The sequence below is a fragment of the Drosophila teissieri genome, chromosome 3L, assembly GCF_016746235.2.
Source record: "Drosophila teissieri strain GT53w chromosome 3L, Prin_Dtei_1.1, whole genome shotgun sequence".
Classification (NCBI taxonomy): domain Eukaryota; kingdom Metazoa; phylum Arthropoda; class Insecta; order Diptera; family Drosophilidae; genus Drosophila; species Drosophila teissieri.
In genome coordinates this window covers 9,141,710-9,156,408 of record NC_053031.1, presented here as the reverse complement: position 1 = coordinate 9,156,408, position 14,699 = coordinate 9,141,710, and the positions used below count along the sequence as shown (strand labels likewise).

Below are 14,699 nucleotides of genomic sequence, written 5' to 3'. Positions count from 1 at the left end.
TTGATTACCTATCGATTAAACATAAATCACTGGATTAGCGTCGAACCAATTGATTGGGTTTGTCAGCATTTTTATTATTTTTTTTAATGTTTTTTTTACTTCTCTCATAAATAACCAGAGCAGTTTTCAGAGGTGAAAACACCGAGCGAAAATCTATTGGTGCTCATCAGAGTAATAAAAAAGCGCCTAAACTATAAATATTTTTCCAACGAAATTGAATTCGTTAATAGAATAAAGGAAATAAAGCAACAAATAAGCTGAATGTTTCAGTGAATTCTGTGAAAGAACTGCATGGCAGAGAATGATGATTATGTTGAAATGAAAATTAGTTTAACCAAATTAAATACAATCCATAGATATTTGTTCAGTTCCTATTGTATTAAACATCCAAACAGGAAGATGATTCTGTATTTTCTGTCATTTAAATTCCATAAAACAGTGACTAATGAGTATGTGGCAGTCGAACCTCCATGTATTACATACTTGCCTTACTTTCTTGCCTGTGCTGCAGTTTCTGAATGATTTTACGTATTCTTTGGATTTGAGTTTGGCCCAGTGCGATGGATTAATCGTCTGGCAGAGATATTTGTTCGGGTTCGTCGAACATCTTATAAGTGGCATGGAATCGTGTTATTCGCGTGTTGTTGCTGTTCTCATATGACACATCCAGAGAGCTTTTAGAAGACGTACGATTCGTTTGGGAAGACGATTTGGGTGAGCGTGTTAATATGGTATTAATAATATGGACGTGTATGTATAACTGCCTGTGTACATATGTTTTCGCATTCTTTATTTGAGATTTCCTTGTGATGTTTTCGATTTTCTTCGCATACATGTGTTCAGTGAAATGTCAAACATTTTTCGCTTTGATTAGACAGAGTTGTCTTTGGGCAATTTTCTTTGAAAGAGATTTCACGGCTTTTCGCTACAAGGTTCGGGATCAACCTTTGCTGTCTGTCGCCCTGTGAGCCTTCCAAATTGCCTTGTACTTCAACTTTATCAATTATTCACGGAAAGCGGCGACGAAAACCTTTACCCTGAACTTTCCCAGACCTTCGGCCGGAGCTCAAAACAGCTGATTGTGGTGCATGCCACACGGCACATCGTTTGGATAACGTTTGCTAGCGACATATATTATTCACCGGTCCCATCCAATAGTGTTATACTTGACTTGGTCATAAAGGACACTGGCAATCGTGTTCCGGTCTATTGATTGAATTCGATTTTAAGGGAATCCTGGCCAGAAATAAGTCACGATAGTAGATCTGAATAATAGAACGAGGTGATTTCACTTTTGAGAGGGCAGGTAGCACAATTTTCCATCTACATATTTCAATGTTTAATAGAATTTAACATTGGGCTTTCATTTAACTGATAATTATGCTTACGTAGAATGATGGTCTGAATCATTTTAACACTTTTAGTGTGGCTTTCCTTTCAAATAGTGATAAATATAAATTTAACCTCAGTACATATTTGCAATTCAAATTAATTTCGGTTTCGTAGTGCCTACAATTGAAGCGATAATATTCTGGGAAAGCCATATTACACATTCCCGTCAATTTGCTTAGTTAGAATTCGGTTTCTGCTCTTATCATCGTGTCAGTAAAAAGATATGTGTTGCCAGAAGGAAAAAATGATCAATTGAAAGTATTATTTTGCATATTCATTGTGTGTTTCATTTTGACAGATGGTCGCAAGGCATTCCATTCATTAGACCATGTGGCAATATTAAGTTTACAGTCTATCCCGGCAATTTAGATATAAACCCGAAATATTGAATGATAAGCCGACACGATACAGTCCCCAAGTCCAGAATGGGGCCCATAAAGGGAGCTCGTTTGGTTTCCTCTTCCCAATTTGAGTTTTTCGGGGCGTGTTCTTGCCACACCCCCACACTTGATGATGATTAAATTGTTGATGGTTGCTGATGATAATTTCTATTTACAGATTTCGCTTTATAGGCGTGTCCTAGAACCAAGGTTGGGTAAAACTAAAAAAACAGACAAAGATTCATACAGCATATATCGCTTATACGCAAGTTTTAGAATGCCAAAACAATTAATAAATGTCACATTTTAGCTGATTCAACACATATATTTCTACTTTACTATCTATAAAACCAGACAATTTTATGCTTTCGAGTAAATTTAAAGTATAAAATGTATAAATTATTAGTATAAATAAATAATAAACAAAACAGTTTTGTTTTCCATAAGCGTGCTTATTTTATGATTTTTGCACAAAGAGTGAATCATTTTTGGGACTTATCCAGCTTTTAACACGTGTAATTCCATACCTATAAATAACTGATAAGTGTAATCCGTTTAATTATAAAACCGATAATGATAATGTGTTTCGTTCTTTTTTTAACCAGGCACAAATCAAAACCCAAATGAGCAGCACCTGAGCGATCCAGCTGCCTCGCCCGCCACCGCCAGTCCCAACAACACCAGTAACAACAACGCAACAGCTGGAGCGGCAACAACATTAACAACCACTGGAACCGCTGCGGTGGGTGGAGTGGGCGGAGGCGGCGGCGCAGTCGCAGTGGGCGTGGTGACACCAACAAAGAGCCCACAGCGTAACGCTTTCCAGGAAGATGCTTATCAGGCGAACCTGGCTGGCGGCGATAGCGTCGATAACGTTGAATCAGCTCAATCGGATGGCAATCCGAGTGGTGGATCGCCCGGCCAGCGTCACTCGATAAACTCGGCGGAATACACATCCACGCCGAAGACGACTCGTAGTGGGCCGAGCGGTAGCACTACGGCCAGTGGGACAACGTCGCCCATTAACTACCAGCTGCCCGGCGATGACTATCCGTATGGCATAGAGTATGAGTCACAGCAACTGCAATACCAACAGCAACAGCAGCAGCAACAGCAACAACAGCCGCAACAACAGCAGCAGCTGCAGCAACAACAATTGCCAGTAGGCGATGTGGAGCAATCGTCGGCGGTTACATACCAAAGTTTGCCGGCCAGTCGCCAGAGTTACGCCTCACCGCCAGCTCTGATCATTCCCCAGCGGCAATCGTTGCTGCCCTGGGGAGCTCATTCGAGGAGTTCGATCATCAACGTCCTGCCCAGTTACACGCAAGCCGAGATGCATGCCTTGGCCGCCAGAGTGGCCAGCGTGGAGACCTCCGCTCCACGACCTGGTGAGATCGTGATGCGTAATCTCTTCAGCGACTTTACGGCGCAAGCTGAGAAGAAGATCGAGCTGGTGATGCTGGAGAGTGCCGACAAGAATCTATCGAAGCTGCTGCAGCGCGGCGAGGATCAGCAATTCGATCAGTTACTATCCGCTCTGGGCTCGGTGGCCGAGCACTGCCTGCCATCGCTGCTGCACACTTTGCTCGCCTGGCATCGTCGCCAGCTGTCCGACATGGAGATCAAGAATGACCTCAAGAAACCAGCACCGAGTGGCAGCAGCTCCCAGGCGGCAACTAACAAGCCCACCGTGGACCTGGACTTTCAGCTGCAGCGAAGGGAAGCGGCTGTTGAGTTTATTTTCTGTCTGGCTCTCATCGAGATACTCAAACAGTTGCCGTATCATCCGGGCCACGAGGATTTGGTGCGCAGCATCGAGAATCTGGCCTTCAAGCACTTCAAGTACAAGGATGGGCTGCAGAACAATCCAAATGCCCTCAATATCCACATGATCGCTGATCTGTATGCAGAGGTTATCGGTGTACTGGCTCAAAGTCGATTTTCATCGGTGCGCAAGCGTTTCATGAGCGAGCTGAAGGAGCTGCGCGGCAAGGAGGTGTCACCAACGACCACCCAGAGCATCATCAGTCTGCTGATGGGCATGAAGTTCTTCCGGGTCAAGATGGTGCCCATCGAGGAGTTTGAGGCGTCCTTTCAGTTTATGCACGAGTGCGGTCAGTACTTCTTGGAGGTGAAGGATAAGGATATCAAGCATGCGCTGGCCGGACTGTTCGTGGAGATCCTGGTGCCTGTGGCGGCAGTGAGTAGAAATACTAATTGCGTATTTAGCCATGAAAGTAATACATTTATACCTTTTCGCAGGCCGTTAAAAACGAGGTGAATGTTCCGTGCGTTAAGAACTTTGTGGAGCTGCTATATGTGCAGACCTTGGATGCCTCGACTAAGTCTAAGCATCGACTGGCGCTCTTTCCGCTGGTTACCTGCTTGCTCTGCGTCTCGCAAAAGACTTTCTTCCTGACCAACTGGCATTACTTCCTGGCCATGTGTTTGAGTAATCTGAAGAATCGCGATGCCAAAATGAGTCGCGTGGCACTCGAGTCGCTGTTTCGCCTACTGTGGGTGTACATGATCCGCATCAAGTGTGAGTCCAACTCGGCCACTCACTCCCGCCTTCAGAGCATTGTCAACTCCCTGTTCCCCAAGTGAGTAATGTTTGTTTAGCGTTGAAATCCCTACTTATCCCTACCACCTTGTTACTTGTTTTACAGGGGTTCCAAAGGAGTTGTGCCACGTGACACTCCCCTGAACATCTTTGTGAAGATCATCCAGTTCATCGCCCAGGAGCGTCTGGACTTTGCCATGCGCGAAATCGTGTACGATCTGCTGTGCGTAGGTCGTTCCATTAAGCTGATCCTGAATCCGGAACGCATGAGCATCGGACTGCGAGCATTCTTGGTCGTCGCCGACTCACTGCAGCAGAAGGCTGGTGAGCCACCGATGCCCAGGACGGTCCCAGTCCTGCCATCTGGTAACACACTTCGAGTGAAAAAGACGTTCAACAAAATGTACGTTTTGCTAACGGATGACACCGCAAGAAGTATTGGAATGTCCACGTACTTCCCACATGTGCGCAGGGTTTTTGTGGATATTTTGAGAGCTTTGGATGTTCACTATGGTCGTCCATTGATGATGACAAATACTCAGAACCAAAACAAGGAGCCGGACGAGATGCTGTCTGGTGAAAGAAAGCCTCGCATCGATCTCTTCCGAACGTGTGTTGCCGCCGTACCCCGATTGATACCCGATACAATGACTCCTCATGAGCTGGTGGACATGCTCTCCCGACTGTCGGTCCACATGGATGAGGAGTTGCGAATTCTAACCCACCAGTCGCTTACGACGTTGGTCATAGATTTTCCGGATTGGCGTCAGGATGTCGTGCACGGTTACACTCAGTTTCTGGTGCGCGACGTCACCGACACCTATCCGCAGCTGCTGGAGAACTGCACGCGCATTCTGTTCACTTTCCTTAACATCTGGCGGTGTGCCACAAATGTGAACGGTAATAACACCACCAGTGCTCCGAGTGGAGCAACCAACGTGGTCAACACAGCACAAGCCAAAATGACTACGGCCACCACAACGACAACGGTGGTGCAGGCTACAGTGGTTCAGGTCACATCAGCGCCAGCCAAGGACACCGCCAGCAGTCAGTTGTCCAAGCAGCAGCATTTGAATACGGCCAGTAGTGCTGCCTCCAGCATAACTACCTCAAGCGGAATGTCGAGTATCACGCAACACACCGTGCTAAATATGGCCAGCGATGTGGGCAAAAAGAATGAAATACCGCTGGCCACCACCCTGCATTTTGTGGAGGGCTTTGCCTTGGTGTTGCTCTGCAACTATCGCCCTTACCTGCGCAAGCTGGCCGCACTCATCCTCAAAGAAGTAAAGAATCTGATGCGAGCATTGGGTATCCCAGAAACGGAGCCCCCGCTCATCGATGTCATGGATCGTTGTGTTCCAACCATAATTGAGAAGTGCCTGCCACAGCTGCCGCAGACGGAGAAGACGGCTATTCTGAATGCCAATTGCATTGATCTGCAGTGGATAGCTGAAAGGTCGAGCGGAGTGTGGCTAGCTGGATTAACAGATGGTAGGAAGTCATATTATACCACTATAAACGAATATAGAAACATAATTCCTTTGATACTTCTTCCAGATAACTCGAAATCGTCCACATCTACGCTCAACCTCTCGCAGTCCAGCTCAACACCGAATGTATCGGCAACGGCGGCCAGCTCTCCGCAGCCTCCGTTTGATCCCTGGGCCACCTGTTTGTTTGGATTGCTGGAACGACAGAACGTCCTGCAACAGTGCCCATCGGCAGTGGCACAGGCCTGGCCCATTTGCTTTACGCGTCTGAATGCGCTGTACAGTGTCATTGATCCCACGTACGTTTAAATAGGTTTTACCATCATCTACATTATAATTCATATTGAAATATTTCCCGCAATACAGCCCTGTGAGCGACAATCGAGCTTCATTGCTGCGAAGTTCGGCGCCCACCAAGAAAGTGCCCACCGAGAGCCAGAAGGATTCGTACTTGCGTCTTTGGAGGAATCAGGTGGCCTGTGCCATGCGACTGGTGCCCCAGATTCCCAGTGTTGCCGTTCGATGTGCATCACCTGACTTGAGTTTGAGGTGAGTGACGAAACGCATAGCATTTGTAAGCCATGTTCATGCAGACGAACAAATAACCGCCAAATTGAAAGGAAATCGATTTATGTCAAGCTATCTAATCTTGCCGTAAGCTGATTTGAAAAGCCTGTACAAAGGTTGACAATTTGTGTGTGCTATTTTTCTCTGTGCATTTGTTGTGTCCTCTCACTAACAGCTGCCCAAAATTCAAAACAAACAAGACACTTCATTACTTCTGTTTGACTAACACTTCGCATTCAATTACATTCGGCACGATTTGCATGTAGTGTATAATCACTATCTGTGTACTACAGCTGACCTGTACTTTGTTATTAAAAGAGCGTGTGAAATTGTAATCAAGTTGAAAATTCATTTTATGTTTTGTTTTCTTGCTCAACCCAATTATCACTGCATTGTGGGTGGAGTGGGTTTGTGTTTTAAGTTTGCGTGGCTGACAAAACTACAGATCCGGAAGTGTGTATTTTGATGTTTGAAATGGGTTTTGTCTTACTTCATTTGCATATTAATGGTGAATGCAAATCGGTTTAATTTGTGATTTTCAGAAATTGTCCCATCCGCGTTACTCACACCGCTTGTTCTATGTTTAGTTGGATTGGTTTACACGCATGCACTCGATTGGATTCCTTAGAAATCACCTATAAGTTTATATTTTGTTAATTAAAATAAACTTCGCGTGCCAGCCTGCATAAGTACAAACAGCAGGGCTCTCTTGTCAATATTTGTTGTGGCTTGTTTATTATTTTAGAGGCAAAGGTTAAAGAGTTAGACTTGGGACGGTAGCTGAACACTTAATAACACTTTGTTGCAATAGGGCCCTTTATTAGATAACATTGTTGGGATCTCAAAAAGTTGGTTGATAACGATGCACAAAATGCGTACCTGGTCACAACAAAATTCCTGAAACTGGGAGCTTCCGAGAAATAGGACATTTTAATTTAAAAAAATCCTTTTTTTTACGCAATTGACAGGCTAACTGATTCTTGGTAAGGAAATTTCGTTCTGATTCGTTCGCAGTTGTGCATTGTTATCAACAACCATTTCTGGGTCGCCTTAAAATATTTTTTCCATGTTCAATCGAACTAAAATTAAGCTGCTTATAAATAAAATTTGGCGGAATTCAGTTTTCTTATTTTGTAGCGAAATAACCGATAAAAACGGATAGTTAGTTAAATGTATCACAATTTTTTGCTGAACTGATGAAACACCTGTAAATTTGGCTACTGCATTTCGTTAAATTTCATAAAAAATGTTTGTACATGTTATGTGTGCCGGTCCATTTGTTGGCATAATAAATTTATTATTTCCAGCAATTAGATGGGTTTTCAAAGTAAATTTTTATTGAATCATATATGTTATATGGCACCTGAAACCATTTTTTCATTGTGGTAAATCATTGAAATTCGTTTCCATTGACTGTACGTAGAATTCCTAACTAGATTCAACTGAATTAAATGCGAAATATTGCAACCCACAACACACACACACAGCGCATTTCCATCACATCAGTGTGTAAATGTTGTTCGACGGAAAATGTCAATAAAAATGGGTATTTCAGAAAAAGTCCGCTCCTATTTACTCCACACTCATCCACCCACCTAGCCACCTGCCCATATGCCCACCACATTGCACCTGTGCCCCGTGAACGTTAAAATCCATGTCCATCCCATGGGAGCTGGGCAAACAGATTGGCCAACATTATGCCAATATGATATCTCTGTGCAAGTGTGTACATAAAACATTGATCACCATCAATCTCGAATATCGAACCATCACCAACCAACCAACCAGTGTCCATGACTAGTCGTTCAGCATCGCCAAAACACAGCTGCTTATATATACATATATCAATATCAATATATATGGATTGTAATTTATAGTTTACAAGATCAGTCGGACTCGCGTTCGCTGTCCGATTCCCTGGACAATATACCATCCAATGTGTTTGGGCCCGAGGGAATCGTCACGCGTTTCACGCTGCCACTCTCCTATGGACGCAAAGAGGCGCGCCAGAAGCGACTTGGGTAAAGCAAATACTTACAGCCAAAACAAAAAACCAAAAACCAAAAATCTAAAAACCCAATCAAAACTTTAACCTAATCCCAGCAACCAAAACCAATACCGTGTAATAATGAAACACAATACCTGCACAACAATAACTCGATTTACGTAACTTTTTGTACAAATAGCTATGTGCATCTTCTGTATGCAAAATGAGTATATTCATGATTTTATTTTATTTTTGTTGCCTGTCTGTGTGTTTTTGTGTGTGTGGCTTTGGCATGTTATTTAAAATGTTTTTAATTAGCTCCAAAAGTTTTGATCCCAGATATACGCATCTTTGAGTTTAAAAGGTTTTATTTCGCACAATGAAAATAGTCTCAGAGTTTATATGCTAGTGCATATTTCATTCATTTCCCAATATATGTTTAATTTAATGGCCTTTAATAGTCTTCTTTCTGTTAAACATTAAAATTATTTTCTGCTCAATCTAGAAGCTATTTATTTCTTACTTAATCGTATCTTACTTAAATCCCAAATAATCAAACGCACTGCTTTACTTCAAGCAAAATGATTGTATATTTGTTTCTCTCTGAATGCAAATCTATTTATTTAAGACTGATTTTCGGAGATATTTTCCTATTCATCTGGTTGTTGAGTTGTTTCCGTTCAATTTGGCAACCAGCTTGCTCATCTCCTTCTATCTTTTTCCTGTGCAACCCGCCTCCAGACTGGTCACGCCCTCTATTTGCAGTTTGCTGAAAATAATGTCAAGACAAGTTTGTTTATTTTTCATGTAGCGCATGTCAGTCAGTTACTCACAATTCCCAAAACCCCACGAATCCCGCTGCCCAAAAACCAGGAAAAACTTGATTTAGCTTCGTGTTCGCTGTTCAGCAGCAGCAGCAAAAAAATTATATGAAATTGTTATTTGCTTGCTGTCATTTATTATTATTCGTCCTGACCAAACCTCCCCACAAAAGGAAAAGGGAAAATCGAGGACGACAAAAAAGCGGGGTTTTAATTGAAAGATGATTTCGAGTTTAAAATTCATAATGTTTATTGTTGCACGCCGTAGAAGCAGAGGGTCCGAACGAGATGTATATATTTAAAATACGGCCTGGAATTCGAAATGGTCAAGTGAGCGACTTTTTACAGATCCAGTGCCGTAGCAGTTTAGCAGTTTAAATCGCAGTAAACTTTATGGACTTTCGCCAAATGATGACCTTGCCAAGGCAGCACAAGCACCCACAGCCAGATAGGAACATTAACAGAAATTACTGCCCCGGAGTGTTCGCTGTTTGACACTAAAATCCATGGCCATAAATTTGTTTTACAGCTCATCGCCGGACTCCCTCAACGCCGATCGCAGTGACAAGTCAGCGATGGGCAGCGCATCCCCACAAGCGCTCTACAAACTGGTGGTGCCGCTGCTCCGATGCGAGGTCGTCGATGTGCGAGATGCCGCCGTGAATGCCTTGGGTCTGATAAACCACGATGCGCTCAAGTAAGTCTCAAAGCAACATATATCCCACTTGATGCAACTGACAAAGTGCGTGTGTGTGTGCTCTGGCAGGGATTTGATGGAGGAGCTGGTGGTGTACATCCGTGAGGCGGTGGACTGCAAGCAGGAGAATATGCGCAGGAGGCGGAGACGCGATGCCCTGCGTCTGCAGGTGGTGCGAGTGCTGGAGAAGATTGCCGAGAACGGAACGTTTGGTGTGAGGTAAGGCATTTCGAACCGCAATGATCAATATGTAACATATATTGATTGCCCACGACGTTCCTATCCTCCATTTGCAGCACCTGTGTGCTGGAACGCGACACGATGTCGCTGCATCCCACCTTTGTGCTGTATATCTCGGGCGCAATGGGCTATCTAACGTCGGAGACGGACAAGGATAATCTCAGCATTCGCGAGGTGAAGGCCCACTTTTGCAATTTCATACGCAAGATGATTAAGAACTTCTCACGTAAGTCCACAATTTTCTACACATCTCCTATATATCTGCTACAACTGATTGCCTATTCATTTCTCTCAGTCGAGTCCTGTGCCACGCTGCTCTCCCGGGTCCTGAAGCGTAATCTGTTCAATTTATTTGCCGCCTGGTGCGGCAGCTTCTCCAAGCCACTTGGGTACACCATGCAGAGCGACCATACGCTCGAGGAGGAGAAGCTGCAGTTCAGCGCCCTGCAGGCAAGTTAAATGAAAAAAAAACAATGTTTAAGATTTTAAAGCCATTAAGGAGTAACGCTCTAAGTGACTTACCTCTCACCCTTTAGGCCATGTCCGCCCTGCTCTGTTGCGGTCAGATCTTCAATCCATCCTATCTACAAGATGATAGCATCATTTACAAGTGGCTGGATATGCTGTTGACCTCCAAGAACGAAAAGGTAAAGCGCCACCCACATGACCTTCCACTTGAACCACAATTAACACTGAACGTACTTTCACACAGATTTACCAGCTGGCAAGAGATACGGTGGTGCTGTTGCTGGAGTCCAATCCGGATATCGGACAACTATTGGAATGGGTCATAGACCGGTGCTACACATCGACCCCACGTGAGGCAGATGCCTGTTTCCTGGCCCTGGCCTCGATCTTTAGCGCCAAGTAAGTGAAGCAAAATGGCAATTTAAGCGTGGGGCTCTAGTCGCTTTCTGCGTAATCGCCTTACGTTGTGCCCTTTAATTTGTTTTAACTTGTTCGACAGCCAAGTACATTCCGCCCAGTGCTCTCCGCCCACCTCACTTGCCGCCGTAATCGCTCCCAAGCCATATATGCAGGTGGGGATTGGGGGATGAAGGACTTGAACACCGATTTATCTGGCACTCTTAAGTAGCATTTCACGTGTCTGCCGACAATGGCAACTCTTTAAATTTACGCGCACACATGAGTGGCTGACAGCCTATTTGTTCAGGCCAAGCATTTTTTGTTGTTTTATTTTCTCGTCCAGTTGTTCCTTTATATGTATACGTATATATTATTTTGGCTTGGCCATTATGGCAGCGAACTGTGGCGCTTCCTGTACACATCGCTAGATAAACAGTGGAGGACATGAAGCATAGCATGCATGGCTCATTGCACTTATTGCAGCTGCAGTGGGCGGACAAATGTGTCGCAGGCGATTTCCTTTAAAGGTTTTTGATCCAAAAAAATTATAGGAATATTCCTTAAATTAAAAAAATATATGCAGCGCAATAAGAGGCATCAAAGGGATCATTTTGGTTTTAATAATCTTTAAAGAAATATACATATTTTGAAGCAATACAGTTTTTGACGTTATTGCCATTACTGAATCATATTAAACAGCAGACAGCTTAAATATGTATGCTGTCTGAAGATTGTAAGAAATGCACACATGTTTCTACATAATTTGTTTGCTCGGTTTTAATAGAAACTAATTACCTATTCTACAAACCAAACCGCTTGTCTAACCGCAGTTTAAACTTTTCATTCGCAATTTGCCGAAATTTGTCGATGCCGGCGACACTGGAGGCGGTTTTACATGGTAACGAGAGTACGTCAGATTGTGGTTTATCCCGGTGGGGGTATGTGATTTTGTGGTTCCCCCCGAAAACCGAAGGACACAACCAGAGCAGAAGGAACTCGACCACTTCAGATGAACACGCGCGTCAAAGATATTTGTCGGCTGGACAGCGTCTTATTGCAGTTGCGTTTCAAATGGTACTCTGTTGCACATACCCTGTAATCGCAGGTTGAGATTGTGGTTGGGGTCATGTGATGAAGTGAAGTCATGTTTTAAGTTTTAGCCGTTTTCCACTTGATTTGGCTTTTAATTTGAGTGACTTGCTTTGTATTTTAATTTAATTCCTCTGCGCATTCATGTCTAACTATGTTTAATATGGGTACAAGTACAGATATAGGGTACTTCTCGTTCGAATCACACTGCCCTTTCGCCTACCTGTTTGTTCTAGTGTGGTTCAGGCACATGCAGCATCTGGCCAGCGCGTGGCATTCTCGACTTTATTTTCCGCTTGTCCAGATTTTTTTTGTGGCAGTTGGCGTTGGCATGGTGTTGGCACATCGAAGCGAATACCATTTTAGTTTTAATGGGCGGTGTGAAAAATTCTTTAAAATTCTCCGGCGATTTAAAGGCGTCGAGAAAATCGGAAAAAGCATCGCCAACGAATGATTTATATTATCTAAACGGTTTTGGGCTTGGGTTTTGGATTCGCTTGGCTATAGCAGGCAATTTGCGACTCGGAATTCGCATTATTTCAATAGCTAGCCATTTGTCCTTGAACTTTGGTCTTTACGGCCATACAAGGCCCTCGACCATACAAATAAGTCGTGCATTTCCTTTTTTCTTTCAAGCCGAACTTAAACCGCAGCATACTTTGTAGCGCCCAGGCCTTGTGTCTTGCGTTTGTGGGGATGGCAAAGCGAAAATCGATTTGCGTAAATTATTCAATTCAGAACCCAGTGCAGAAGAAGTGAAATGGGTTGGACGGGTGGGTGAGGTGGTGGATCTGCGAAAGCGTATCTCCCTCCGGTCCGAAGGTGTTATTCCACACCCCGCCGGGGGCTACAAATTTGCGTATATGCATCCATCCCAAACGTCTGCATTCGTGTGTGTGTGCAAACAAGCGAGTCTGAAAGTGGGCTACGACGTTTTAATGGATCTGTCGGGATTTTGGATGGGGGGATGGCTTTTCTGGTCGGTTACCAGGAACTGGTGATGGTGCCTGGTGCTGGTGCTGGTGCCAGGTGCTGTTGCAGATGGAGCAACAACTGTTGATTTCTGGCATGAGTGCTGCTGGAGCTGAACAATTCCGGCACGGCATTGTGTGTGGAGCAGGGAACCGCGTAACCACAAGCCAACAACCTCATTAGGTTACTTTGTAAGCCTTCTTAAAGCGCTCGCCTTTCTTTGCACTCTAATTACAGGGAATACCCGTGCGACCATTACACATCCGTGATAACCGTGACCCTCCTAATGACGGGCTGTCCTCGAGTGGAGGTGCATGCAACGGCGTTGCAACTGCTGCAGATCCTGGACAAGCGATTCTTTGGCAGCGTGGTGGGCACTTTGCACAGCGAGAACGAAAAAGGTATGAGATTTCCCTACTAAAGCGACACGTAAAGCGGGCTAATGGCAATAAAATGAAAACTAAGTGACAAGGAGAACTTTTTAGTGGCATGGTGGAGTCTCCAGGCTGCAATTCAATTGCATATCACACTTGTTACAAACTACAATATATAAACTGAATTGTTCATAAAACAAGTTTAGTTATTTCAACTCCTTGCATCTTAAATATGTGATTTAACTTTCGGGTTGCCATAAAAAATGGTATTCAGTTATTTGTGCGTTTTAAATTTCTTAAAAGTCTAAATATTTAGCTTTGCCATTTATTTAAATAAATCTACATACGGTTTCCACTATTTCCTAAAGGCTAAGCTACTTATAGAATGATGAAAAGCAACTCAAATTTTGAAGTGAATTTGGGGTTTTCACCTTTCAGTACAATTCCTTCGAGGGTAGACCATATTTATTCGTTATGTTTCGCCGTGTGGCAAGTGGTGTTTATTCTCCTTGTTTGTTGGTGCTTGAATTTTGCATTTTAATTTCAGATATATGTGCGTACCATCCTGTTATTATTATTTTACCTCGGGAGTGCCTGTAGAATTTTTATTGCATTACATAAGAAGATTTAACAAGCTTTGTATGCGTAAATGCCCGCGTATTCGATGTCTTCTGATTCCGTTGAAGTTTGTTTACATTTAACGATGGAAGATTGGAATTTTCCACTTCTGCGTACCTTTTTTTTTATCCTTAATGCTTATGGCTAATCTCTGTAGATATTCCTCCATAAAATTGAGCCTGCACCATTGTTTTCCACTTCTGAGAAGGATTTTAGGAGGCAGATATCCCACTAGATTTATAATTAGCGCAATTTCTATGTTTGCACTTGAAGTTTTTCAATTGCTTTTTGTTTCTGTTGAGTTCGTTGCTGAAGGACTTTAAGATGTTGACTGAAAAACATTGTCCGTCCACGTGAACGCAGTCTTTGACCTTTTTTCTGCCTTTGCACTAAGCTGATGAGGTTTGGGTTGCCTTTTGTCCAGGTTGCTGCAATACAAGCTTAGTCCTGTAATGTTAAAAATATAATAATAAATCCCTGGCATTTGCTCAGCATCCGTAACTGAAATTGCCTCAGCTCAGCATTGCGAACATGCAGTTGCTTTAAGCTGCCAGAAATGTACAACAAAGTCGTTGTAAAAGTCCGCCCTTTAAAGTTGATTCAAATAATGTTAAGTCATCTGAAATTGTTACGCTG

General features: G+C 43.5%; 1 protein-coding gene across 8 annotated transcripts in view; it reads left to right on the top strand.

Annotated features, from left to right (window-relative positions):
• The window catches only part of LOC122618428 (protein furry), a 47,720-nt gene that overhangs the window by 5,054 nt on the left and 27,967 nt on the right, over positions 1-14,699 (top strand). For 5 of the 8 annotated variants that reach the window (XM_043794862.1, XM_043794865.1, XM_043794864.1 and 2 more), the window contains exons 2-14: positions 2,378-3,975; positions 4,038-4,378; positions 4,445-5,832; positions 5,899-6,130; positions 6,198-6,380; positions 8,276-8,419; positions 9,736-9,903; positions 9,973-10,122; positions 10,200-10,369; positions 10,439-10,593; positions 10,680-10,790; positions 10,856-11,010; positions 13,309-13,472. In XM_043794862.1, coding sequence (XP_043650797.1) covers positions 2,378-3,975; positions 4,038-4,378; positions 4,445-5,832; positions 5,899-6,130; positions 6,198-6,380; positions 8,276-8,419; positions 9,736-9,903; positions 9,973-10,122; positions 10,200-10,369; positions 10,439-10,593; positions 10,680-10,790; positions 10,856-11,010; positions 13,309-13,472 — 4,959 coding nt within the window. The remainder of the gene's footprint in view (positions 1-2,377; positions 3,976-4,037; positions 4,379-4,444; positions 5,833-5,898; positions 6,131-6,197; positions 6,381-8,275; positions 8,420-9,735; positions 9,904-9,972; positions 10,123-10,199; positions 10,370-10,438; positions 10,594-10,679; positions 10,791-10,855; positions 11,011-13,308; positions 13,473-14,699) is intronic. The other 3 variants (XM_043794867.1, XM_043794866.1, XM_043794868.1) reach the window with 1 other exon arrangement.